This window comes from Oncorhynchus mykiss, chromosome 4 (genome assembly GCF_057628025.1).
Source record: "Oncorhynchus mykiss isolate SJ-2025 chromosome 4, ASM5762802v1, whole genome shotgun sequence".
Lineage (NCBI taxonomy): Eukaryota > Metazoa > Chordata > Actinopteri > Salmoniformes > Salmonidae > Oncorhynchus > Oncorhynchus mykiss.
This window is the reverse complement of record NC_143025.1, coordinates 7,585,189-7,610,944: the sequence shown is the minus strand read 5'-3', so window position 1 is coordinate 7,610,944 and position 25,756 is coordinate 7,585,189. Positions and strand designations below refer to the sequence as shown.

Genomic DNA, 25,756 nt, shown 5'->3' with positions numbered 1-25,756 from the left:
GTTCTGAACGAATGTTTACATTAAAAAAAGTAGTGGACTACAGTAGGCTATGTAGACGTGTTTATCCCCACCAATTAACGCACCGAGAAATAAACAACAAATTATAATAATTTGATAGAGACAGTGGTTTTGAGTGTAATCAGATAAATTCGGTGACAATAAGATAATTTATTATGTACCAATCATATGTGTTAAATCAATGAGATGTGTTATTTTCACTGAATCTTCATTTGGGTATTGGTTAGCCTACAATTGGAGTTTGGAAACAGTCACGTTGTACAGCGCCATATTTTCCTAACAGAAACCCTGAGGGTTTTGTTTTTCTAGAACCACCATAATATTAATCAAATTAATTAAGCTACATTTCTTAATCAATCCCATATACTATGTTCTTACTAAAAAAGGTTTTAAATTCTCTAGTACAGCCAATATTACAAAAAGTCAAATGCTTCTCAAAGATGCCCTCTGGTGGTCAAACTAGCACTAACGGCAACAATGGCTGACAATTAAATAACGTGCAATAGAATTCTGCGGCAGCCCGCAAGGTGTGCTGTAGTATGACGCAACTTTTACAGGAAGAATCACTGTAGTAGTAACACAAGGTAATAGCAGCAGCAGGCCCTGTTCAGCATGAACAAGGTGAGGAAGGAAAGGCCTTCTTTCTCGGGACTGGAACCACATCTCCCCTGCTGAGAATCTACTGGCTACCTACAGCTCACATACAAGTACTGCTGGCTACTACTTAGCAAACACACAGATAATATTGTCAATAATCAAGGATGTGTTTTTGTCATGTTTAGTCTAGTGTAGCAGGTATCCTAGTGGTTAGAGCATTGGACCAGTAACTGAAAGGTCGCTGGTTCGAATACCCAAGGTGACAAGGGGAAAAATCAGCCGATGCACCGTTGAGCAAGGCACTTAACCCTAATTTGCTCCAGGGGTGCCGTACTACTATGGCTGACGCTGTAAAACAACACATTTCACTGCACCTGTCCAGTGTATGTGACAATGAAACATAATCTTTTTTTTTTTTTGTCTTTTAGATGTGCGTATCACATTCACTCTTCCTGTGTCTCGGTTCCTGTTTTAACCCTCCAGTGTATTCCTCTCTCTGTCATTGTGTTCCAGTGTGAACTGAACGTAACCACAGATGCTCTGAGGGCCATCGCCAGACTGGCTCTGGAGAGAAAGACTGGAGCCCGAGGCCTGAGGTCCATCATGGTCAGTCAGTACAGAAAATGATGCACGATGACAATATGCTCAATACCTATAAGTTGGGTATTTGAGTATTTTATCAGCTGTCACAATATACACACAATGGCTTCAATTGATGACGATAAATATGAGTGATATTTCTATTATGGTGAGTGATTTCTGTGACCATGAAGGTTCATTTTAATTCATTAATATCCATGTCCTGTTTCAGTTTGCTGTGTGAAATGTCTCTCTTTTAAAAAATTTAAAAAAAAAATATTACAGGAGAAGCTTCTTCTGGAGCCCATGTTCGAGGTGCCATGTTCAGACATCATGTCTGTGGAGTTAACCAAGGACGTCGTCTTGGGCAAATCAGAACCACAATACGTCAGGTTAGTCAGCACCTGTTTGGTTCTAATTCTCACTTCTCAAATCATATTATACCATGGCAAGTGATTTATTTGTGGTAGGCTGAAAAAAAGAAGAGAGAAACACACTTTACACTAAAGAACGTAGGGGAAAAAAACAGGCCGTCATTGGAAATAACAATGATTCGCTGACTCGCCTGGTGGAAGAAGTATACAACAACCCCATCAGGCATGCAGGTCCTACCTGTTGGTTTCATCATGTCAGAACAGAACCCTGACCTGAAGTTCCCGTGTTATGGTCCCATGTGATGTGCCAAAGTGAAAACGCATCTCATCAAACCCTACCTCGGCTCCCCTACCACTAACTAGCAGTTATCCAGAGCGACTCACAGTAGTGAGTTCATACATTTTCATACTGGTCCCCCCTGTGGGAATCAAACCCACAACCCTGGCGTTGCAAGCACCATGCTCTACCAACTGAGCCACACAGGACCAAATAACTAACCCTGCCACTAATCCTGACCATAATCCTGACCCTGACTATAATCCTGACCCTGCCACTAATCCTGACCCTGCCACTAATCCTGACCCTGCCACTAATCCTGACCCTGCCACTAATCCTGACCATAATCCTGACCCTGCCACTAATCCTGACCCTGCCACTAATCCTGACCCTGCCACTAATCCTGACCCTGCCACTAATCCTGACCATAATCCTGACCCTGCCACTAATCCTGACCCTGCCACTAATCCTGACCCTGCCACTAATCCTGACCATAATCCTGACCCTGCCACTAATCCTGACCATAATCCTGACCCTGCCACTAATCCTGACCCTGCCACTAATCCTGACCATAATCCTGACCCTGCCACTAATCCTGACCATAATCCTGACCCTGCCACTAATCCTGACCCTGCCACTAATCCTGACCATAATCCTGACCCTGCCACTAATCCTGACCCTGCCACTAATCCTGACCCTGCAACTAATCCTGACCATAATCCTGACCCTGCCACTAATCCTGACCATAATCCTGACCCTGCCACTAATCCTGACCCTGCCACTAATCCTGACCATAATCCTGACCCTGCCACTAATCCTGACCCTGCCACTAATCCTGACCATAATCCTGACCCTGCCACTAATCCTGACCCTGCCACTAATCCTGACCCTGCCACTAATCCTGACCATAATCCTGACCCTGCCACTAATCCTGACCCTGCCACTAATCCTGACCATAATCCTGACCCTGCCACTAATACTGACCCTGCCACTAATCCTGACCCTGCCACTAATCCTGACCCTGCCACTAATCCTGACCCTGCCACTAATACTGACCCTGCCACTAATACTGACCCTGCCACTAATAGTGACCCTCCTACTAATATTGACCCTCTCTCTCTCTCTCTGCATAACTGACCCTGCCACTAATCCTGACTCTGCCACTAATACTGACCCTCCTACTAATACTGACCCTCTCTCTCTCTGCATAACTGACCCTGCCACTAATTTTGACCCTGCCACTAATTTTGACCCTGCCACTAATTTTGACCCTGCCACTAATACTGACCCTGCCACTAATACTGACCCTGCCACTAATACTGACCCTCTCTCTCTCTCTGCATAACTGACCCTGCCACTAATACTGACCCTGCCACTAATACTGACCCTCTCTCTCTCTCTCTCTCTGCATAACTGACCCTGCCACTAATACTGACCCTGCCACTAATACTGACCCTGCCACTAATACTGACCCTCTTTCTCTCTCTGCATAACTAACCCTACCTCGCTCTCGCTCTCAGTTTTAGTTATGCGCAGAGAATCTCCTAAATGACTCAATTGTGATGTAAATATATTTCCAGGGCTCCAGCAGAGGAGGACTACGACTCTGGTATTGAAGAGGAGAACTGGCCCAGACAGGTGGATGCGGCAGCTAACAACTGATCGGATATCCCTCCCCCTGTCCAGTCATTCATTTCAACAACTGTCACATCTACAATCATTTAGAACACATTCTAGAACATTTGGAAGCCAACTGTAGGTTCCTGGAATTCCAGCCCCTGAGCCATCTAAACAGACCTCCGTCAGGCTCTGTAGACCACTACTAAAACCACACGATAAAACCCTTTCTCTGAGGAAGTGTTTTCATAATGAACAACACGGATTTGAGCTCTAGAAGTACCTTCTTTTTTTTTTTGGTCCTGTGAATTGGACAGTAGGCTAATTCTTTAAGTTGTTAGAAAATGAAAATGGACCTGCTATAGTGTATATATTTAAAAATGGTTGGGGTAGGTAGTGTAATTTGTCTGTTCTCTCTCCTCTTGTGTTGTGGCGATTACAGATTGAAATGACAATGGAAACAAATTTAACATGACTGGGATCATATTTTACACTTGAAGACTTAACCAGGGCTAGGAATGTTCTGTTTTACTATCAAATCAAAGTTTATTTGTCACGTGCGCTGAATACAACACAATACAGTGAAATGCTTACTTACAGGCTCTAACCAATAGTGCAGAAAAAGGTATTAGGTGAACAATAGGTTAGTAAAGAAATAAAACAACAGTAAAAAGACAGGCTATATACAGTAAGTAGCGAGGCTACATACAGACACCGGTTAGTCAGGCTGATTGAGGTAGTATGTACATGTAGATATGGTTATCGTCAATGTTACATAACAATATACAACTAATGCCCTGACTGTCACCAGCAGACCGGGGTTCAAATACTATTTGAAATGGTTCACATGCATACATGCATACATACATACATACATACATACATACTTTGGAGTGTTTTCTCTGGCCTGCTTAAGAGTATCAGGTGGGTGAGATTTGTACTTTTGGTAATATGCTGTTAGTTCCATTGCAACAGTGAAGTTCAATTGAGCCCAGCTAAAGTATTTGATATGATTTCAAGTAGTATTTGAACCCAGCTCTCTAGATGTATGATATTCCATAATGAGCACGTCATCATTGTGATGTTTTTTTTTCTATGGAGTTAAATTGGTGCCAAAAGTTTTCTGTCAGTAATTTAACTCCGTATTTCGTCCTATCCGCTATTTTAACGGAATTTATAATGAACATAACTGGCCTGTACATTGTCGGTATTAAAGCTTCAGTTTAGAATCCGTTTGTATCACAGCAACACACCTGTCGTTAGGGGAAACATCATAACAGCGTACTACACACTACTCCAGCACACTAAACAGAGTGGAGATGCGTTCAAAATGGCACCCTATTCGACCAGGACCTCTGGTTAAAAATAGGGCACTATATAAGGAATAGGCTGCTTTTTCAGACGCTGACCGTTTGACTTTTTAGTGACTAGTGACTCTTTCTTTTTTTACGTTGAGAATGTTTATTTCTGCAGTGTTGTATCCTCCCCACCCCCCACCCCCTTCTAGAAACCCGCTCTCTAGGGAGTGTACCTGTCAGCTCTCTTTAACCTCACAGGGTTACCTACTGTTAGATCGTTATCAAGCCCTTGATATTCAAAAAGGTTTCAGAGTTGCTGACCTAGGATCAGGTGCTCCCGGTCCATACAATAGTATTCATTCTGATCTAAAAAGGATAAACTGATCCTAGATTCTTACTCTGATATTCTTTCTGAATGTTTTACTTTGCTCTGTCTGGGTCAAGCTTCACACCCGCCACCCCCACCCCCACCCGCCACCTCACCTGTAGTAATGCTCCAGTATGTCGTGTTACTAAAATGGTCCCTCAATCACTAGGCACTTCTTCTGCAATTAAGCCTTTTTAACTATTTCTCTCCACACTGAACCATGGCTGTTCCATGTCGTGTAATGCTGGTATGTGCTATTATAATACAATCATCATCACCATAATAATACAATTGTTTGTGTTCCTTTTCAGTTCCTTTTATGCTTCTCTTCTCAACGGGCAATCATAATAACATGTAAAATCTAAATTTATTGATGTGATTGTTTAAATATTATAAATAAAATGTATATCTCTGTACAGAATGATTTGTTGTCTTACATGTTTATAACACTCTCAATGTAGATTGTGTCAAAGCTTCTTCGCATTGTTTTGTTCAAACTCCATTTTGCAATGCAATGTGATACCACTGAGGGGCACCATGACTACCATTGCTATGGCACCATGACTACCATCGTTTACCTCCATGTTAGAGAGCAGAACGGGCCATGTAGTACCATGACTACCATCGCTATGGCACCACTGAGGGGCACCATGACTACCATCGCTATGGCACCACTGAGGGGCACCATGACTACCATCGCTATGGCACCACTGAGGGGCACCATGACTACCATTGTTTACCGCCACGTTAGAGAGCAGAACTGGCCATGTAGCTCATAAGCAGCTCATGTGTAATCTGTGTTGAAAGTGTGTTGTACAACATGTTCCTGTTTCTCAACACATCAGCATTTCTCTAATCCTCTCCTTCCCTCGGACTCCCTGTTACTTTCCAGGAAGACATTGCCAAGAACTGGAGGTTGGGTAAATCGATGGGGTTGGTTTCCCAGACTTGCCTTTTCGTTCTAGACTAAACAACATGTTAAATGGAGATTACAGGAAGTTTTGCTGAGAAGGAATTCAAAATCCCTTTTTAAACCTATGTTGATAAATCTCTCAAATGGTCACATAATGCACACATACTGTTACCAGGCTGGTTAAATAAGAATAGTTAAAGAGATCCTGTATACCCCTCCCCCCCAGGCCAACGTCATGACACCCCTCCCTGGAAAATAAACCATCATAGATATATACATCCTGGGTTCCAACCCAAAACGATCTGAATACTTATGTAAATATGATTATATATATATTTTTTTTTAGAAATTAGCAATTAAAAAAAAATCTAAACCTGTTTTTGCTTTGTCATAATGGGGTATTGTGATGTCATAATGGGGTATTGTGATGTCATAATGGGTTATTGTGTGTAGATTGATGAAGGGAAAAAAACAATTTAATCAATTTTAGAATAAGGCTGTAACATAACAAAATGTGTAAAAAGGGAAGGAGTCTGAATACTTTCCGAATGCACTGTACATCATTAAGACACATTTCAGTTGAATACGTTCAGGTTTACAACTGACCAGGTATCCTCATCTCCCTTCGTGGTTTCCACTCCATCCAAGGGTAGTTCTCAGTAATGAGGGTGTCAACAACAGCACATCTGATGATGTCAGACAGGACAGGGGCTTATAAGTGATCAAGAGAATTAGCTCGTGTGTTGATACTTAGGCTATTTATCCAGATATAAGTCATTCAGCGTACACCTGTCCTGTCAACACTTTACACACACACGGTGGACTGGCCAGACAACACTTTTCAAAAGGGGAGGTGAGTGAGTACTGCCTGTGAAAAATGTGTGTGATCAATAATTTAAGATAACTGCCATCGATTACTATTGATTGCTGCCTTCACTGGCATCATAACATTCACCTGACAGAATTTGCTATTTCAATTAATTTCACCAAGGAATTGAGTACTACTCTAGCTTTGCCCTATGCTGTGTGTGTGTGTGTGCGTGCATCTTTGTGTGCGTGCGTGCCTGTGACTGTGTGTGTTGTTTTATTTAAATGTGTGTTTGTGTGTTGTATATTTAAATGTGTGTGTGTGTGTGTGCCTTCATGTTGTTCCCTGAGTTTTCTGTGTAAATGTCTGTGTGTGTGTGGGGGTTTTCTTGTTCTGGGTATACAGACAGGATGACCAGTCTAGAGGAGGTTCCCTTTAAGAGCCCTCTGGGGCCACTACAGGAGCTGGGGCCCCTGGGAGGAGAGATAGAGCTGGTTACGGCCCCAGAGTTCACCATACCAGACCACCTCCAAATACTACAAGACACTGAGGTTAGTTATATGGCTATGGCGGGCTATGTGATATTGTTTTGTGATAATGCTGGCAGGTACCCTAGATATTGGGGCTTGGGGCTCCCCAATGGCGCAGCGGTCTAAGGCACTGCATCTCAGTGCTAGAGGCGTCATTACAGATTTCAGGCTGTATCACAACCGGCCGAAATTGGGAGTCCCATAAGGTGGCTCACAATTTGCCCAGTGTCGTCCGGGTTAGGGTTTTGCCGGGGTAGGCTGTCATTGTAAATAAGAATTTGTTCTTACCTGAGTTGCCTAGTTAAATAAATCAATAAAAAATATTATAGTTAGGCCAGCAACTGAAGCGCAGGGTTCGATTGCCGAGTCCAACAAAAACATATTTGGTGGGATTCTAGGTAGCCTATTTTAAAAATGTCCTGCCATTGTACCTTTTGAGCAAGACACTTAAACTGACAACAATGGACCAAAAAAAAGTGTTCTTCTTCAGTATGAGTTCACCTTAGAGAACTGGGTGATGTCTGCGCTCCATGGAGGATGCTGCCGACCCTGGGATGCCCCGCCCCCATCCTGTCCTCCGTACTGGCTCATGTTCTCTAGTCCCCAGGAGAGGCGCTCGGCCAGCAGGTGTTTTTGTGTTCTTCTTATATCTATTTTTCTTGTCTAAAATAATTAAAAGTATGTTTAATCACACGAATTTAGCCTGGGTCCCAGATTTGTTTGTGCTGTCTTAATTTATATCGTTTTACTGTAAAGTGTGTTGTAGTTTTAAATGCACTGTAAATAAAGTTTTATTTTATTTAAGGTGGAACAGTGATCTGCGGGGCTCTGCTCTCCGACCAAGGAGCCACAGCCTAAGCTCTGTGGACACACGTCACCTTAACCACCACCCTCAACCCCACCCCCACCACCGCTGCCAGCATAGCCACCGAAAAATCAAGTTAATGGTCTCCGACTCGGAAGACGAAGCTGGCTACTCAGAAGATGACGAGGGCTCCTCCACTGAAGATAACGCCTCAGACTCAAAGACACACCGTGGAGCCTATCACGGTGGTGAACGGCCTCGGTCGCAAAGCTCTGCACCAAAACACCCATTATCCAGAGTCAAAGACCACCATCTTGGATCTTCAGGATCTTCCTCGGCTCATCACCACTCTAACCAGCCTTCCACTGGTGGTGAACGACCACGGTCGCAAAGCTCTGCACCAAAACACCCATTATCCAGAGTCAAAGACCACCATCTTGGATCTTCAGGCTCTTCCTTGGCTCATCACCACTCTAACCAGCCTTCCACTGGAGGTCGAGGCTACCAGGGTCGCAACAGGAGGGCCAACTCTTCCTCCGTCCTGGACTGCAGAAGGCAAGGGTCATTCACCGGGCTCAAACAGGAGCAGGGGCGTACCATCAGCCCACTTTGCCATGGTCAGGACAGCAGTCCCCAGTGCCATGGCGATCAGAGGCCCTGCAGGAAGGATTTCAGAAGCCAGCAGCAGGTGTCATCGTCCTCTGGCCTGGAAGAGTCTTTTGTGCGGGCCGGTAGCCCTCAGTGCCATGGTCAGGCCAGCAGTCCCCAGTGCCATGGTCAGGCCAGCAGTCCCCAGTGCCATGGTCAGGCTAGCAGTCCCCAGTGTCATGGTCAGGCTAGCAGTCCCCAGTGCCATGGTCAGGCCAGCAGTCCCCAGTGCCATGGTCAGGCTAGCAGTCCCCAGTGCCATGGCGATCAGAGGCACTATAGCAGAAAGAGGCAGCGTTCTTTGTGGTCAACGGGAAGGAAAAACTCTGTGACCCCACAGCAGCCACAACGACCCGCTTCAGCTGGCCCTGAAATCAAGAACAACAGGCAGACTGTAAGTATAGCCTATTCCCAGGTCTGTGTGGCTAGTGTTGTTGTTAGGTCAAAACATGACATCCCTCTGCTCTGTGATAGACAGACACAGACACCTTATACGGTTGTATTAGGGGATAGGATTCCATTCCAATTCCATTTCAATTACACCTTGGGCTACATTTGACATTTTGGCAGACGTTCTTATCCAGATGGTTATCAACATACATGTAACATATCACACTTATAGTAAGTACTTTTTCCCTCAATAAAATAGTTAACATCAGTCAGTGCTATTATGGAAAGACAAGTGTGAGTGTTTTTTTTTGTTTGTTGGTCAATTCAGGAAGTAAACTAAAACCCCACCCGGGCTACTTAACCTTACTCTAGCCTGTCACTCTTCTTCCTTTTAGACTCTGCGTCCGCGTACCTCACACGGCATTGGCTGTGACTCATCTGCAGAGTTGCTGACGGCCCTAAGTCAGGAAGAGAGAGAGCTACTGGAGGCCATCACTGAGCAGGGCTACCCTCTACACACTGCCATCCTGGCTTTGCAGAAGACTGGCCACCGCAACCCACAACAGGTAGTTTTACTTACCCATGCTGTGACATGACAACAACCCTAGTGGTCTTGGAGGGAGGGGGGGGGGGGGGGGGGGGGTCAGTCTTGAGGTCAGAGAGTAATCAGATGGTTGAATTCCAGGGCTGACAGGAAAAATCTTGGCGGTGCCGCCTACCTACCCACCCACCCACCCACCTACCTACCTATTGCCCTATTGCGGTGCTACCTACCTAACTACCTGTTGCGGTGCTACCTACCTAACTACCTGTTGCGGTGCCACCTACCTATTGCCCTATTGCGGTGCCACCTACCTACCTATTGCCCTATTGCGGTGCCACCTACCTACCTATTGCCCTATTGATATCTGCCACCTACCTACCTATTGCCCTATTGCGGTGCCACCTACCTACCTATTGCATTTAACCCAGAGATAGATTTAAGAAGACCATGTTTTTATATTGTACTTGTTCACCCCTTCTGTCATATTCACCTCTAAGGTCCTGTTTTCCTTCACAGATCCTGAGTTACCTGGTTGCCAGTGACCGTCTGTGTGCGCTGGGCTACGAAGAGGCTCAGGTGGAGGAGGCCATGGAGATGTTCCAGAACTGTGAGAGCAAGGTGAGCTTGTCAATACATAGAACAAGGTGAGCTTGTCAATACATAGAACAAGGTGAGCTTGTCAATACATAGAGCAAGGTGAGCTTGTCAATACGTAGAACAAGGTGAGCTTGTCAATACATAGAACAAGGTGAGCTTGTCAATACATAGAACAAGGTGAGCTTGTCAATACATAGAACAAGGTGAGCTTGTCAATACATAGAGCAAGGTGAGCTTGTCAATACATAGAACAAGGTGAGCTTGTCAATACATAGAACAAGGTGAACTTGTCAATACATATTCTAAAGGATTCTACACATTCTAAATTATTGAATTTGAATTCCATTTCTGTTGCTGCTAATATCACTCCATAATATCAAAGCAACTGCAATTTCTTGCTGTGAAAGTATTGGGCCAGGTTTGCCTGACACAGATGAAGGGCTCTATTTATTATTATTTATGTTTTTACCTTTATTTAACTAGGCAGGTCAGTTAAGAATCAATTCTTATTTTCAATGATGGCCTAGGAAAAGTGGGTTAACTGCCTTGTTCAGGGGGAGAACGACAGATTTTTACCTTGTCAGCTGGGGGGGATTCGATCTTGCAGCCTTTCGGTTACTTGTCCAACGCTCTAACCACTAGGCTACTTGCCGCCCCTATTCAAGCTGAAGCATTACAGATTCCATGATATAAATGTAAAGGTAGTTTTCCGATTGCGCGCCGACATAAGCAGCGTTTACCTTGAATGCAGTCTCCGCTAAAGCGGGAACACTGCCTTTACATTTCCAACACGCCGTAGAGCTGAACGTCTGCGATGTGGATTGAATAGGGCTTGATTCAATCAAATCAAATTGTATTTTGTCACATGCTCTGAATACCATGAAATGCTTACTTTACAAGCCCTTAACCAACAATGCTTAAAAGAGTTTTAAGAAAAAAATAAGTGTTAAGTACAAAATTTGAAATAAAAGTAACAAATAATTAAACAGCAGTAGTACAATAACAATAGTGAGGCTATATAGAGTCGTGGCCAAAAGTTTTGAGAATGACACAAATATTCATTTTCACAAAGTTTGCTGCTTCAAGTGTCTTTAGATATTTTTTGTCAGATGTTACTATGGAATACGGAAGTATAATTACAAGCATTTCATAAGTGTCAATAGACAATTACATGAAGTTGATGCAAAGAGTCAATATTTGCAGTGTTTTCAAGACCTCTGCAATCCGCCCTGGCATGCTGTCAATTAACTTCTGGGCCACATCCTGACTGATGGCAGCCCATTCTTGCATAATCCATGCTTGGAGTTTTTCAGAGTTTGTGGGTTTTTGTTTGTCCACCCGCCTCCTGAAGATTGACCACAAGTTCTCAATGGGATTAAGGTCTGGGGAGTTTCCTGGCCATGGACCCAAAATATCGATGTTTTGCTCCCAGAGCCACTTAGTTATCACTTTTGCCTTATGGCAAGGTGCTCCATCATGCCACAAAAGGCATTGTTCGTTCTTTAAGAGGAGCCTCTTAAAGAAGAAGTTACAGGTCTGTGAGAGCCAGAAATCTTGCTTGTTTGTAGGTGACCAAATACTTATTTTCCACCATAATTTGCTAATAAATTCATTAAAAATCCTACAATGTGATTTTCTGGATTTTTTTTCTAATTTTGTCTGTCATAGTTGAAGTGTACCTATGATGAAAATTACAGGCCTCTATCATCTTTTTAAGTGGGAGAACTTGCACAATTGGTGGCTGACTAAATACTTTTTTTGCACCAATGTACATGTAGGTAGAGATATTAAAGTAACTTTTGCATAGATAATAACAGAGAGTAGCAGCAGCGTAAAGTGGGAGGGGGGGGGGGGGCAATGCAAATAGTCTGGGTAGTCATTTGATTAGATGTACAGGAGTCTTATGGCTTGTGGGTAGAAGCTGTTTAGAAGCCTCTTGGACCTGGACGTGGCACTCTGGTACAGCTTGCCGTGCGGTAGCAGAGAGAACAGTCTATGACTAGGGTGGCTGGAGTCTTTGACAATTTTTAGGGCCTTCCTCTGACACCGCCTGGTATAGAGGTCCAAGACAGCAGGAAGCTTGGCCCCAGTGATGTACTGGGCCGTTCGCACTACCCTCTGTAGTGCCTTGGTGCAGCTGTAGAACCTTTTGAGGATCTGAGGACCCATGCCAAATCTTCTCCTGAGGAGGAATAGGTTTTGTTGTGCCCTCTTCACGACTGTCTTTGTGTGCTTGGACTATGTTAGTTTGTTGGTGATGTGGACACCAAGGAACTTGAAGCTCTCAACCTGCTCTACTACAGCCCTGTCGATAAAAATGGGGATGTGCTCTGTCCTCCTTTTCCTGTAGTCCACAATTATCTCCTTAGTCTTGATCACGTTGAGGGAGAGGTTGTTGTCCTGGCACCACATGGCCAGGTCTCTGACCTCCTCATTTAATGCTGTCTCGTCGTTGTTGGTGATCAGGCCTACCACTATTGTGTCATCGGCAAACTTAATGATAGTGTTGGAGTCTAGCCATACCTGGCCGTGCATTCATGAGTGAACAGGGAGTACAGGAGGGGACTGAGCATGCCCCCCAGAGGGGACCCCATGTTGAGGATCAGCGTGGCAGATGTTTTGTTACCTACCCTAACCACCTGGGGGCGGCCTGTCAGGAAGTCCAGGATCCAGTTGCAGAGGGAGGTGTTTCATCCCAGGGTCCTTAGCTTAGTTATAAGCTTTGAGGGCACTAGGGTGTTGAACGCTAAGCTGTAGTCAATGAATAGCATTTCTCACATAGGTGTTCCTTTTTGTCCATGTGTGAAAGGGCAGTGTGGAGTGCAATATAGATTGCATCATCTGTGGATCTGTTGGAGCGGTATGCAAATTGGAGTGGGTCTAGGGTTTATGGGATAATGGTGTTGATGTTAGCCACGACCAGCCTTTCTAAGCACTTCATGGCTACAGATGTGAGTGATACGGGTCGGTAGTCATTTAGGCAGGTTACCTTAGTGTTCTTGGGCACAGGGACTATGGTGGTCTGCTTGAAACATGTTGGTAGTCAGTGTAGTGAGTCAAAACTTTTGGTTCTTGTCAAGATTCTAGCCGCCGTACTTAGCACCAACTGAAGTTTATTTAGTGCTTTATCCAGGTAGCCCAGAGAGTATAGCATTGTAGTAGTCTAATCTAAAAGTGATAATAGCATTGATTAGCTTTTCTGCATCAAAACGTTTCAGGTTTTAGCAATGTTACGAAGATGGAAAAAAACTGCCCTTGAAATATTATTGATATGTTCGTTAAAATATAGATCAGGGTCCAGAGTAATGCTGAGGTCCTTCAAAGTTTTATTTGAAACGACTGCATAACCATCAAGATGAATTGTCAGGTCAAACAGCAGATCTCTTTGTTTCTTGGAACCTAGAACTAACATCTCTGTTTTGTCCCGAGTTTAAAAGTAAAACATTTGCCACCATCCACTTCCTTATGTCTGAAACACAGGCTTCCAGGGCAGGCAATTTTGGGGCTTCACCATGTTTCATCGAAATGCACAGCTGTGTGTCGTCCGAATAGCTGTAAAAGTTGTCATTGTGTTTCCGAATGACATCACAAAGAGGTAGAATGTATAGTGAAGACAATAGTGTTCCTAAAACGGAACTTTGTCAGAAGACAAACCATTCACAGAGACAAACTGATATCTTTCCGACAGATAAGATCTAAACCGGGCCCAGAACTTGTCCGTGTAGACCAATTTGGGTTTCCAATCTCTCCAAAAGAATGTGGTGATCGATGGTATCAAAAGCAGCACTAAGGTCTAGGAGCACGAGGACAGATCCAGATCCTTGGTCTGATGCCATTAAAAGGTAATTTACCACCTTCACGAGTGTGGTCTCAGTACTATGATGAGGTCTAAAACCAGACTGGAGAGTTTCGTATACATTAGTTGTCTTCAGGAAGGCAGTGAGTTGCTGTGCAACAGATTTTTCTAAACATTTTGAGAGGAATGGGAGATTCGATATAGGCCAATAGTTTGAAAAAAAGATCTGGGTCAAGGTTTGGCTTTTTCAGGAGAGGCTTTTATTACTTCCACTTTTAGTGAGTTTGGTACACATCCAGAGGATAGGGAGCCATTTATTATGTTCAACATATGAGGGCCAAGCACAGGAAGCAGCTCTTTCAGTAGTTTAGTTGGAATAGGGTCCAGTAGGCAGCTGGAAGGTTTAAAGGCCATGATTATTTTTGTGAATGTGTCGAGAGATACAGGATTAAAAAACGTCTCCATTGCAGACTCAGGTCAACTGAGTTTTTGAGAAATATTTCAATTCAAAGAGGAGTCCATAATTTGCATTCTAATGATGATGATCTTTCTGTCGAAGAAGTTCATGAATATATCACTGCTGAATTGAAAGCTATTCTCTCTTGGGGAATGCTGCTTTTTAGTTACAGTGCCTTGCGAAAGTATTCGGGCCCCCTTGAACTTTGCGACCTTTTGCCACATTTCAGGCTTCAAACATAAAGATATAAAACTGTATTTTTTTGTGAAGAATCAACAACAAGTGGGACACAATCATGAAGTGGAACGACATTTATTGGATATTTCAAACTTTTTTAACAAATCAAAAACTGAAAAATTGGGCGTGCAAAATTATTCAGCCCCCTTAAGTTAATACTTTGTAGCGCCACCTTTTGCTGCGATTACAGCTGTAAGTCGCTTGGGGTATGTCTCTATCAGTTTTGCACATCGAGAGACTGAAATTTGTTCCCGTTCCTCCTTGCAAAACAGCTCGAGCTCAGTGAGGTTGGATGGAGAGCATTTGTGAACAGCAGTTTTCGGTTCTTTCCACAGATTCTCGATTGGATTCAGGTCTGGACTTTGACTTGGCCAATCTAACACCTGGATATGTTTATTTTTGAACCATTCCATTGTAGATTTTGCTTTATGTTTTGGATCATTGTCTTGTTGGAAGACAAATCTCCGTCCCAGTCTCAGGTCTTTTGCAGACTCCATCAGGTTTTCTTCCAGAATGGTCCTGTATTTGGCTCCATCCATCTTCCCATCAATTTTAACCATCTTCCCTGTCCCTGCTGAAGAAAAGCAGGCCCAAACCATGATGCTGCCACCACCATGTTTGACAGTGGGGATGGTGTGTTCAGCTGTGTTGCTTTTACGCCAAACATAACGTTTTGCATTGTTGCCAAAAAGTTCAATTTTGGTTTCATCTGACCAGAGCACCTTCTTCCACATGTTTGGTGTGTCTCCCAGGTGGCTTGTGGCAAACTTTAAACAACACTTTTTATGGATATCTTTAAGAAATGGCTTTCTTCTTGCCACTCTTCCATAAAGGCCAGATTTGTGCAATATACGACTGATTGTTGTCCTATGGACAGAGTCTCCCACCTCAGCTGTAGATCTCTGCAGTTCATCCAGAGTGACCATGGGCCTCTTGGCTGCATCTCTGATCAGTCTTCTTCTTTATGAGCTGAAAGTTTAGAGGGACGGCCAGGTCTTGGTAGATTTGCAGTGGTCTGATACTCCTTCCATTTCAATATTATCACTTGCACAGTGCTCCTTGGGATGTTTAAAGCTTGGGAAATCTTTTTGTATCCAAATCCGGCTTTAAACTTCTTCACAACAGTATCTCGGACCTGCCTGGTGTGTTCCTTGTTCTTCATGATGCTCTCTGCGCTTTTAACGGACCTCTGAGACTATCACAGTGCAGGTGCATTTATACGGAGACTTGATTACACACAGGTGGATTGTATTTATCATCATTAGTCATTTAGGTCAACATTGGATCATTCAGAGATCCTCACTGAACTTCTGGAGAGAGTTTGCTGCACTGAAAGTAAAGGGGCTGAATAATTTTGCACGCCCAATTCTTCAGTTTTTGATTTGTTAAAAAAGTTTGAAATATCCAATAAATGTCGTTCCACTTCATGATTGTGTCCCACTTGTTGTTGATTCTTCACAAAAAAATACAGTTTTATATCTTTATGTTTGAAGCCTGAAATGTGGCAAAAGGTCGCAAAGTTCAAGGGGGCCGAATACTTTCGCAAGGCACTGTAGCTTTGAGACAGTATCAAAAAATACATGTTGGATTGTTTTTATCCTCCATCAGGTTGGAAAAGTAGGCTGATCGAGCAGCAGTGAGGGCTCTTCGATATTGCACGGAACTGTCTTTCCAAGCTAGTCAGAAGACTTCCATTTTGGTGGAGCGCAATTTCCAGTCCAAGTTTTTGGAAGCTTGCTTCAGTGCTCGGGTATTTTCTGTATAGGATTTCTGTATTTCTTTTGACAAATGTTTTTTTGTTTTTAGAAGTGCGACTGCATCTAGGGTATTATGCAAGGTTGAATTTAGATACTCTGTTAGGTGATTAACAGATTGTTGTACTCCGATGTCCTTGGGTAGGTGGTGGAAGTCTGGAACGGCATCTCGGGAATCTTAGTGTTGTCTGAGAATTTATAGCTCAGCTTTTGATAATCCCTGGTTGGGGTCTGAGCAGATTATTTGTTGCTGCGATTGCAAACATAAGAAGATGGTGGTCCAGGATTATGAGGAAAAACATTTACATCGACATTATTTCATCCACCTCTCAAAACTAGATCCAGCGTTATGACTGTGTTAATGCGTAGGTCCGGAGACATGTTGGACAAAACCCACTGAGTCAGTGGTGACGCCGAAAGCCATTTGGAGTGGGTCTGTGGAATTTTCCATGTGAAAATTGAAGTCACCAAAAATGTTAATATTATCTCATATTTACTACTAGATCCAATCGGAATTCAAAGTGAATTGATTATGCTAAATAGATTTCATGACTAGAAGCTTAAAATATTAAAGTATTTTTTTTGTCAATTGAAATTTTCTTTCAGAAATATTAGCTACACCTCCGACTGTGGGATGCATAGGGGATATGATCACTAGTGTAACCAGGAGGAGAGGCCTCATTAAACACAGTAAATTCATCAGGCTTAAGCCATGTTTCAGTCAGGCCAATCACATCAAGGTTATGGTCAGTGATTATGACTGACTATAACGACCTTGGCAGTGAGTGATCTAACGTTAAGTAGAAGTCAGGGATCAAACATTCATTTGTCCTATTTTGAAATGTGAGTTATTATCACAATCTCTTTCAATAATGACAGGAAATGAAGGAGGTCTTTATTCCAGTGAGATTTCTAAGGTGAACACCGCCATGTTCGCCATGGTCGCAATTGTAAATGAGAACTTGTTCTCAACTTGCCTACCTGGTTAAATAAAGGTGAAATAAAAAATAAAATTAAAAAAATATATATATGTTAAGTTAATGGGGATAGCTGAGCTGACTACACTGACTGTGCTAGTGGTAGACTCCACTAAGCTGACAGGCTGGCTAACAGCCTGCTGCCTGGCCTGCACCCTACCTCATTGTGGAACTATAGGAGTTAGAGTCCTGTCTATGTTAATAAATGAGATGAGAACGCCTCTCGAGCTTGGATGGAGTCCGTCAGTCCTGAGCAGGCCAGACTTGGTCCTGTTTGTGGGGGAATCCCAGAAAGAGGGCCAGTAAATCTACACATTCTATCTATTGGGAGGATCAGAAAAACGTTTTCAACCAGCGATGGAGTTGTGAGACTCTGCTGTAGAGCTCATCACTCCCCCTAAATGGGAGGGGGCCAGAGACTCTGCTGTAGAGCTCATCACTCCCCCTAAATGGGAGGGGGCCAGAGACTCTGCTGTAGAGCTCATCACTCCCCCTAAATGGGAGGGGGCCAGAGACTCTGCTGTAGAGCTCATCACTCCCCCTAAATGGGAGGGGGCCAGAGACTCTGCTGTAGAGCTCATCACTCCCCCTAAATGGGAGGGGGCCAGAGACTCTGCTGTAGAGCTCATCACTCCCCCTAAATGGGAGGGGGCCAGAGACTCTGCTGTAGAGCTCATCACTCCCCCTAAATGGGAGGGGGCCAGAGACTCTGCTGTAGAGCTCATCACTCCCCCTAAATGGGAAGGGGCCAGAGACTCTGCTGTAGAGCTCATCACTCCCCCTAAATGGGAAGGGGCCAGAGACTCTGCTGTAGAGCTCATCACTCCCCCTAAATGGGAGAGGGCCAGAGACTCTGCTGTAGAGCTCATCACTCCCCCTAAATGGGAAGGGGCCAGAGACTCTGCTGTAGAGCTCATCACTCCCCCTAAATGGGAGAGGGCCAGAGACTCTGCTGTAGAGCTCATCACTCCCCCTAAATGGGAAGGGGCCAGAGACTCTGCTGTAGAGCTCATCACTCCCCCTAAATGGGAGAGGGCCAGAGACTCTGCTGTAGAGCTCATCACTCCCCCTAAATGGGAGGGGGCCAGAGACTCTGCTGTAGAGCTCATCACTCCCCCTAAATGGGAAGGGGCCAGAGACTCTGCTGTAGAGCTCATCACTCCCCCTAAATGGGAGGGGGCCAGAGACTCTGCTGTAGAGCTCATCACTCCCCCTAAATGGGAGGGGGCCAGAGACTCTGCTGTAGAGCTCATCACTCCCCCTAAATGGGAGGGGGCCAGAGACTCTGCTGTAGAGCTCATCACTCCCCCTAAATGGGAGGGGGCCAGAGACTCTGCTGTAGAGCTCATCACTCCCCCTAAATGGGAGGGGGCCAGAGACTCTGCTGTAGAGCTCATCACTCCCCCTAAATGGGAGGGGGCCAGAGACAATGACTTGATGCCAACACATCTTTCTAGCTAAGTTACACTCTGAAGTTATGTGGCGCTTGGTGACCTCTGACTGTTTCATCCAAACAGCGTTGGCGTTGACGCGGATAACAATATCCCTGTACCATCAACACCGCCAGTTTTAGCCTCAGCCAACACCATCTTCAGATTAGCCTTTACGTTGGTAGCCTTGCCCCCTGGTAAACAATGTATGATATTTTTGTATTGTCATATTGCGGGCAATGGAGTTGTCAATGACTAGTGTTTTCAATTAGTCAGAGCTAGTGGTGGGAGGCTTCGGAGGCGCAGACCCCGTAGCCGGTGGAGTAGAGACCTCAGAGAGCTAGGGAGAAGGTATAATGTGACTTAGCTTTTTCTTATTTTGGGGGAGGAGGTCCTGCCAGGGTTGCCAGGTCTAGCTAAAATTTCTCACCTAATGACCGCTCAAACCCCGCCCAAAAGGCTTGAAAAGTAGACCCATTTTTTTTTTCACAGCAAGAGAGTTGCCAAATTTAGACGACAAAGCCTTTTTCCATAACATTATTGAGCCAATTATAGAAGGAATACCGTAGTAACTCGTAACGGCGTTAGAAGCAAAATGAGGTTATCCTCAAAATAATAATTCTTGCGAGTTATGACATGAGAAAAGATCATTTGCCCTTATTAAACTCGCCAGATCATTTTCCATCAATGGAGGGCGATTTAACTCACTTGACTGCTATGATTAAGCAATAAGGCACACAGGGGTATGGTATATGGCCAATATACCACAGACTTTGTAAATACATTTGATTGATTGATCCAGGCACTTTGCTAGGGGCTGTTCTTATGCATGACACAACACGGAGTGCCTGGATACAGCCGTTAGCCGTGGTATATTGGCCATATACCACAACCCCCTGGGGTGCCTTATCGCTATTATAAACTGGTTACCAATGTAATTAGAACAGTAAGAAGTCATTTTTTGTCATACCCCTGGTATATGGTCTCATATACCACGGCCTTCAACCAATCAGCATTCAGGGCTCGAACCAGGTTTATAATTGTAAATAAATCCCCTTCGCGCATGTGCATAACTATATATATATATAAACCTGGTTCGAGCCCTGAATGCTGATTGCTATATATATAAACCTGGTTCGAGCCCTGAATGCTGATTGCTATATATATATATATATATATATATATATATAAACCTGGTTCGAGCCCTGAATGCTGATTGCTATATATATATATATATATATATATATATATATATATATATATATATATATATATATATATATATATATATATATATATATATATATATATATATATATATATATATATAATAAACCTGGTTCGAGCCCTGAATGCTGATTGGTATATATATATATATAAACCTGGTTCGAGCCCTGAATGCTGATTGGTATATATATATATATAAACCTGGTTCGAGCCCTGAATGCTGATTGGTATATATATATATATAAACCTGGTTCGAGCCCTGAATGCTGATTGGTATATATATATATATACACCTGGTTCGAGCCCTGAATGCTGATTGGTATATATATATATATACATCCAACAGAGTTTGAGTGATAAAAGTTGGACAGAGAAATTCAAAATCTCTGAAATGTTTTGCTATTTTCTGGCAATTGTGTTGTTATTATGTTTCAGATGTTAAGTTTGTAAACCGTTATAAAAGGCCCATTTGCAAGATGGACTTCTTATTTCAATAGGCTACAGATAAAAAAATCTGGGTTTATGATTGTAATTCAATTTTGCCATGGTTTGCTTAGATAAAGGCAGGGAACCTATAGCCCCTGATAGGCCTCTACATCTAATTGCAGATGGCCTGCAGTGGTCTAGAAAAGATTTAGGCTAGATGTGAACTGAAAAGATTTAGCAGCTTGCTTAGTTCAAATGAACATACTCATTTATTCAACATGAATAGCGATTGAAGTGCTTGTGTTTCCCAATAGCCTGCTGGAATAGGCTACTGAGGATGGGGTCATAATTTCAATCACTGAATAAAATATTAATTATATGTATTTGAACTGAATATGCTTGTCAACAACAGCCAGTGTTTTAAAAAAAAAAAAAAAAAAACGTTTTTACCTGTAGCCTAATCTGACTACTGTTACCTTCGATCTAATGCATTCTAACAACTGATCGGCAAATGTGATTAAGATTGGATAACTTCCCATGTAATTAACTAAACATGCCATTAATTATTGCATAATAACACTAGGCTACAACAACAAACTGAAGTTATAGGCTATTTATTTAAGTGTTTTGCCAACTCAAGGTAGGCTACACAAATTGATTTGCAATGACTCCAGTGATATCTTCATTTCAACATATGTATTGTATCAAATGGTAGCCTACGATGGCATATAAATGAATAAGCTACTTGATGGCCAACGGAGGCAAATGTGTCATTCTCCACATTTAATGTCAGTTTCATTCAGCACTTTTCCCCATAAAAAGAACCACGCGTGGGAGTTCCATAACTTCTATTTAAAAAATTCCACTCGGAAAGCCCCCAAAACCCAAGAACGGAGCATGCATAAAACACTTCGCTTGTTACCGTTTTCTTTAAGCAAAGTCAACATTAGAATCCACCTCAGAGGGAATTTATGTAATGCGCCCAGTCGTTTTCCAGCGCTCTGTCTCCATAATTTCTTGATGCACATCAGTTCTAGCGTATTAATATGTTTTATGGAAAAAGGGTTAGAAATAATGACAATCTAAATAGCCTAATTACCTACAACTGGTAAACAGTTGTCACGACGTGCTTCTTTCTCCCTCTCCTCTCGCTCAAATGACTCAGCCAAAAGCTGTAGTGCTCTCTCAACACACACACACACACACACACATTCACCCCTCTTATCTCCCCAACACTCACGCACTCTGCAACAGCCTGCCTCACCGCCTGACAGTCAGCGGCAGGTGACAGTGAATTATATATATTTTTAAAGAGAAATAACATGGCGGCCGCGGTGCAACTTAGAAATAACCCCAAAACCCGCAACCCTCGACCAATACATTTTCACCAGCAACTTCGTTTTCTAAATAGCCCAAACTCCAGGAAAACCACACTGGGTCCTGCAAAAGTCTAGATAATGTGTTCGGGGTGAAACAGTTTAATAATTAATCAAAGTGGCGTGTGAGGACAAAACTAAGACCTTGGTCAACTTGTTAAATACAGAGTTTAATTAAATAGTTAAGAGTAAAAAAGCATAGCGAATGTTTCGGCGGCATCGGAATGGTCAAATCCATACCGAAAGCAGACATTGGCTGCCATGATTCGCATTAACATAAATCCCATGCAGCCTTGTTTACACGTTTGAACACTGGACTGTGAGATGTGATCCATGACTCGATTAGGATGATATAAATCCTCATGATTTAATTTCATGATTTTTCAATTTGAGAATATTTATATAGCCAACACTGGGGCGGGGCGGGTGTGTGGCTTCGTGACAATGACATAATAGCAGCTGCTCGCCGATTTGATAGTTCCGCATCCTACGTCACAACATTCATTATGCAGGTGTCTGCTATCGCTTGATCCGATTAAATCTAGAAGCCTAAACCTGGTCTCGGACAAAAAGCACTTTCAATATAAAAGGCTACTCTCCTCGATGTTATCTTCACAAATAATCCTGATAGGTATCAGTCTGGTGTTTTCAGTAATGATCTTAGTGATCACTGTTTTACAGCCTGTGTTCTAACGGCTGCTCAGTGAAACGACCTGTCCTGATTTGTCATAGACACTTGCTAAACAACTTTAATGAGCAAGCCTTCCTTCATGAACTGGCCTCTGTAAAATGGTATAGAATCAGCTTAAGACCCTTGGACCTTATTTTTTTATATTTTCAGTGGTATTGTTACCAAACACACCCCCATGAAGAAAATGAGAGTTAAAAACAGGTTCAGCCCCTGACCTGGCAGAGTTACTCCACCTCAAGAATTACATTTGGCGAAAGGCTCTCACGCATACTAAGGTGACTGGCTCTCGTTCAGGCAAATGAGAAATAAGTGCACTCAGGCTATCCGGAAGGCCAACGTTAGTTACTTTAAGGAGCAGTTCTTTCTCTGTGGGTCTAACCCCAAGAAGTTCTGGAAAACAGTTAAAAACCTGGAGTATAAATCCTCCTCCTCACAGCTGCCTGTGTCCCTTAATGTTGATGATGTGGTTGTTACTGACAAGAAGCACATGGCTGAACTCTTTAATCACCACATTAAGTCAGTATTCCTATTTGACTTAGCCATGCCTCCTTGCCCGTCCAACATTTCCTCATCTCCCACCCCTTCTAATGTGGCTATCCCCCGATGCTTCTCCCTCTTTTCCCTCTGCCCCACTACAAAGTTTCTCCCTGTAGGCGGTCACTGAGACCGAGGGGCTAAAGAAGCTCCTCAAACTTGACCCCAAAAAACATCTTCTTTAAGGTTGCTGCCCCTATCGTTGACAGGTGCTGGTGTAGTACTAGTAGCAGTGATACCAGTAGAGCTGTTATGTGTCTCTATGGACGCGGGCCTTACTTTTTAATTTTTTTTTAACCTTTTATAAATTTTTGAGTACACGGAATGAGCAGTAGCTATGTTTGGCTACACACGGACCATTAGTGAAATTCCCGCGAGAGAGTAACGGTTAATGTGATTAGATGTTAATTATTTGACAATACTAGTTGGTTTTAATTTTATTTTTGGCAGTGAAACGAGGCTACTCAGGCGAGGGGGAAAAAAACTCACCCAAACGTATAGCCCTGACTGTATGGATTGTTTGAAAATGTAAAAAAATAAATATATTATTTTTTACACTTAAAAATAAATGTGAATAATTTTTATTTGGTGTACCCCCGACGACATTGTGAAACCCCAGTTTGAGAATACCTGCTCTATCGTAATCGCTCCTCTTTCACGCCAGCTGCCAAACTAACCCTGATTCAGATGACCATCCTACCCATGCTAGATTACAGAGACATAATTTATAGATCGGCAGGTAAGGGTGCTCTCGAGTGGCTAGATGTTCTTTACAATTCGGCCATCAGATTTGCCACCAATGCTTCTTATAGGACACATCACTGCACTCTATACTCCTCTGTAAACTGGTCATCTCTGTATACCCGTCTCAAGACCCACTGGTTGATGCTTATCTATAAAAAACCCTTAGGCCTCACTCCCCCCTATCTGAGATATCTACTGCAGATCTCCTCCTCCACATACAACACCCGTTCTGCCAGTCACATTCTGTTAAAGGTCCCCAAAGCACACACGTCCCTGGCTCGCTCCTCCAAACACTCAAACTGGACAGTTTCATCTCCATCTCTTCATTCAAAGACTCAATCATGGACACTCTTATTGACAGTTGTGGCTGCTTTGCGTGAAGTATTGTCTCCTCTACCTTCTTGCCCTTTGTTCTGTTGTCTGTGCCCAATAATGTTTGTCCAATGTAGTGTGTTTGGTCCTATATTTATTTATTTTTAATCCCAGCCCCCGAAGGAGGCCCTTTGCCTTTTGGTAGACCGTCATTGTGAATAAGAATTTGTTCTTAATAATTGACTTGCCTAGTTAAAGGTTAAATAATCGTTTTTCCATTGAGGATCTTTATTGCAAGACTAGGCATAAACTGGGTAGGGGAAACCAGCCCATAAATGCAAAATCTTGCAAACGTTAATTACATTTTGTTTAATGCCACTCCATAATGAATTCTTATTCCAGGCTGGTGAGTTCCTGCAGCTCCTGGCTCAGTTCAATGAGATGGGCTTCCAGCAGAGTGCCATCAAAGAGGTTCTACTGGTCCACGAGAACCACAGGGAGAGGGCCCTGGAGGATCTAATGACACAGCACAACTAATGGCTGTTATACAAGAGGTTCTACTGGTCCACGAGAACCACAGGGAGAAGGCCCTGGAGGATCTCATGGCTGATATGAGAGGTTCTACTGGTCCCCGAGAACCACAGGGAGAGGGCCCTGGGGGATCTCATGACACAGCACAACTAATGGCTGTTATACAAGAGGTTCTACTGGTCCACGAGAACCACAGGGAGAGGGCCCTGGAGGATCTCATGGCTGATATACGAGAGGTTCTACTGGTCCACGAGAACCACACGGAGAGGGCCCTGGGGGATCTCATGGCTGATATACAAGAGGTTCTACTGGTCCACGAGAACCACAGGGAGAGGGCCCTGGAGGATCTCATGGCTGATATACAAGAGGTTCTACTGGTCCATGAGAACCACAGGGAGAGGGTCCTGGGGGATCTCATGACACAGCACAACTAATGGCTCTACTGGTCCACAAGAACCACAGGAAGAAGGCCCTGGAGGATCTCATGACACAACGGAGGGCTCTATTTATTCCGTAATCGCAGAAATTCAAATTGAGGGCAATGTTCCCACATTCACGGTAAACGCTGCAGATTGTCGGCTTAATCGGAAAATACCGTGAAATAATGCTTCAGTGATACAGATTAAATAGAGCCCATTACACCGCTGATAAATGTGCAGCAATATAGTAACCTTTTAAATGGGTCATGTTCACTAGGGCACACTGTAGCAGAACATTTTGAAACACAAAACAAAAGTGTGTGGCAGTCCTTTTTATGAACACAGCCATGGGGTTTTACTCCATCAGAATATAGATGTGATGGATTATTGATTTGCGAGTAAACATTTATTTTCACCCCAACTGCCTTGACTTTTTTTCCCACTTGCATTCACAATACTGTAAAAACATTAAGACAACAGAAA

The 25,756-nt window shown here is 43.3% G+C and overlaps 2 protein-coding genes across 9 annotated transcripts in view; both read left to right on the top strand.

The window, feature by feature from the left end:
• The window catches only part of LOC110521200 (ATP-dependent clpX-like chaperone, mitochondrial), a 42,371-nt gene extending 36,823 nt beyond the window's left edge, over positions 1-5,548 (top strand). For all 8 annotated transcript variants that reach the window (XM_036968451.2, XM_090231012.1, XM_036968453.2 and 5 more), the window contains exons 13-15: positions 1,129-1,221; positions 1,480-1,586; positions 3,426-5,548. In XM_036968451.2, the coding sequence (XP_036824346.1) occupies positions 1,129-1,221; positions 1,480-1,586; positions 3,426-3,507 (282 nt within the window). In that variant the 3' untranslated portion in view covers positions 3,508-5,548. The remainder of the gene's footprint in view (positions 1-1,128; positions 1,222-1,479; positions 1,587-3,425) is intronic.
• Positions 5,549-7,147: 1,599 nt separating this feature from the next.
• LOC110522705 (uncharacterized) lies at positions 7,148-25,692 on the top strand. Its single transcript, XM_036968710.2, has 6 exons — positions 7,148-7,399; positions 7,869-8,005; positions 8,184-9,225; positions 9,617-9,787; positions 10,282-10,383; positions 24,726-25,692. The coding sequence occupies exons 1-6, from the start codon at positions 7,211-7,213 to the stop codon at positions 24,858-24,860; spliced, it is 1,776 nt and encodes a 591-aa protein (XP_036824605.2). The 5' UTR covers positions 7,148-7,210; the 3' UTR covers positions 24,861-25,692.
• The last annotated feature ends 64 nt before the right edge of the window (positions 25,693-25,756 follow it).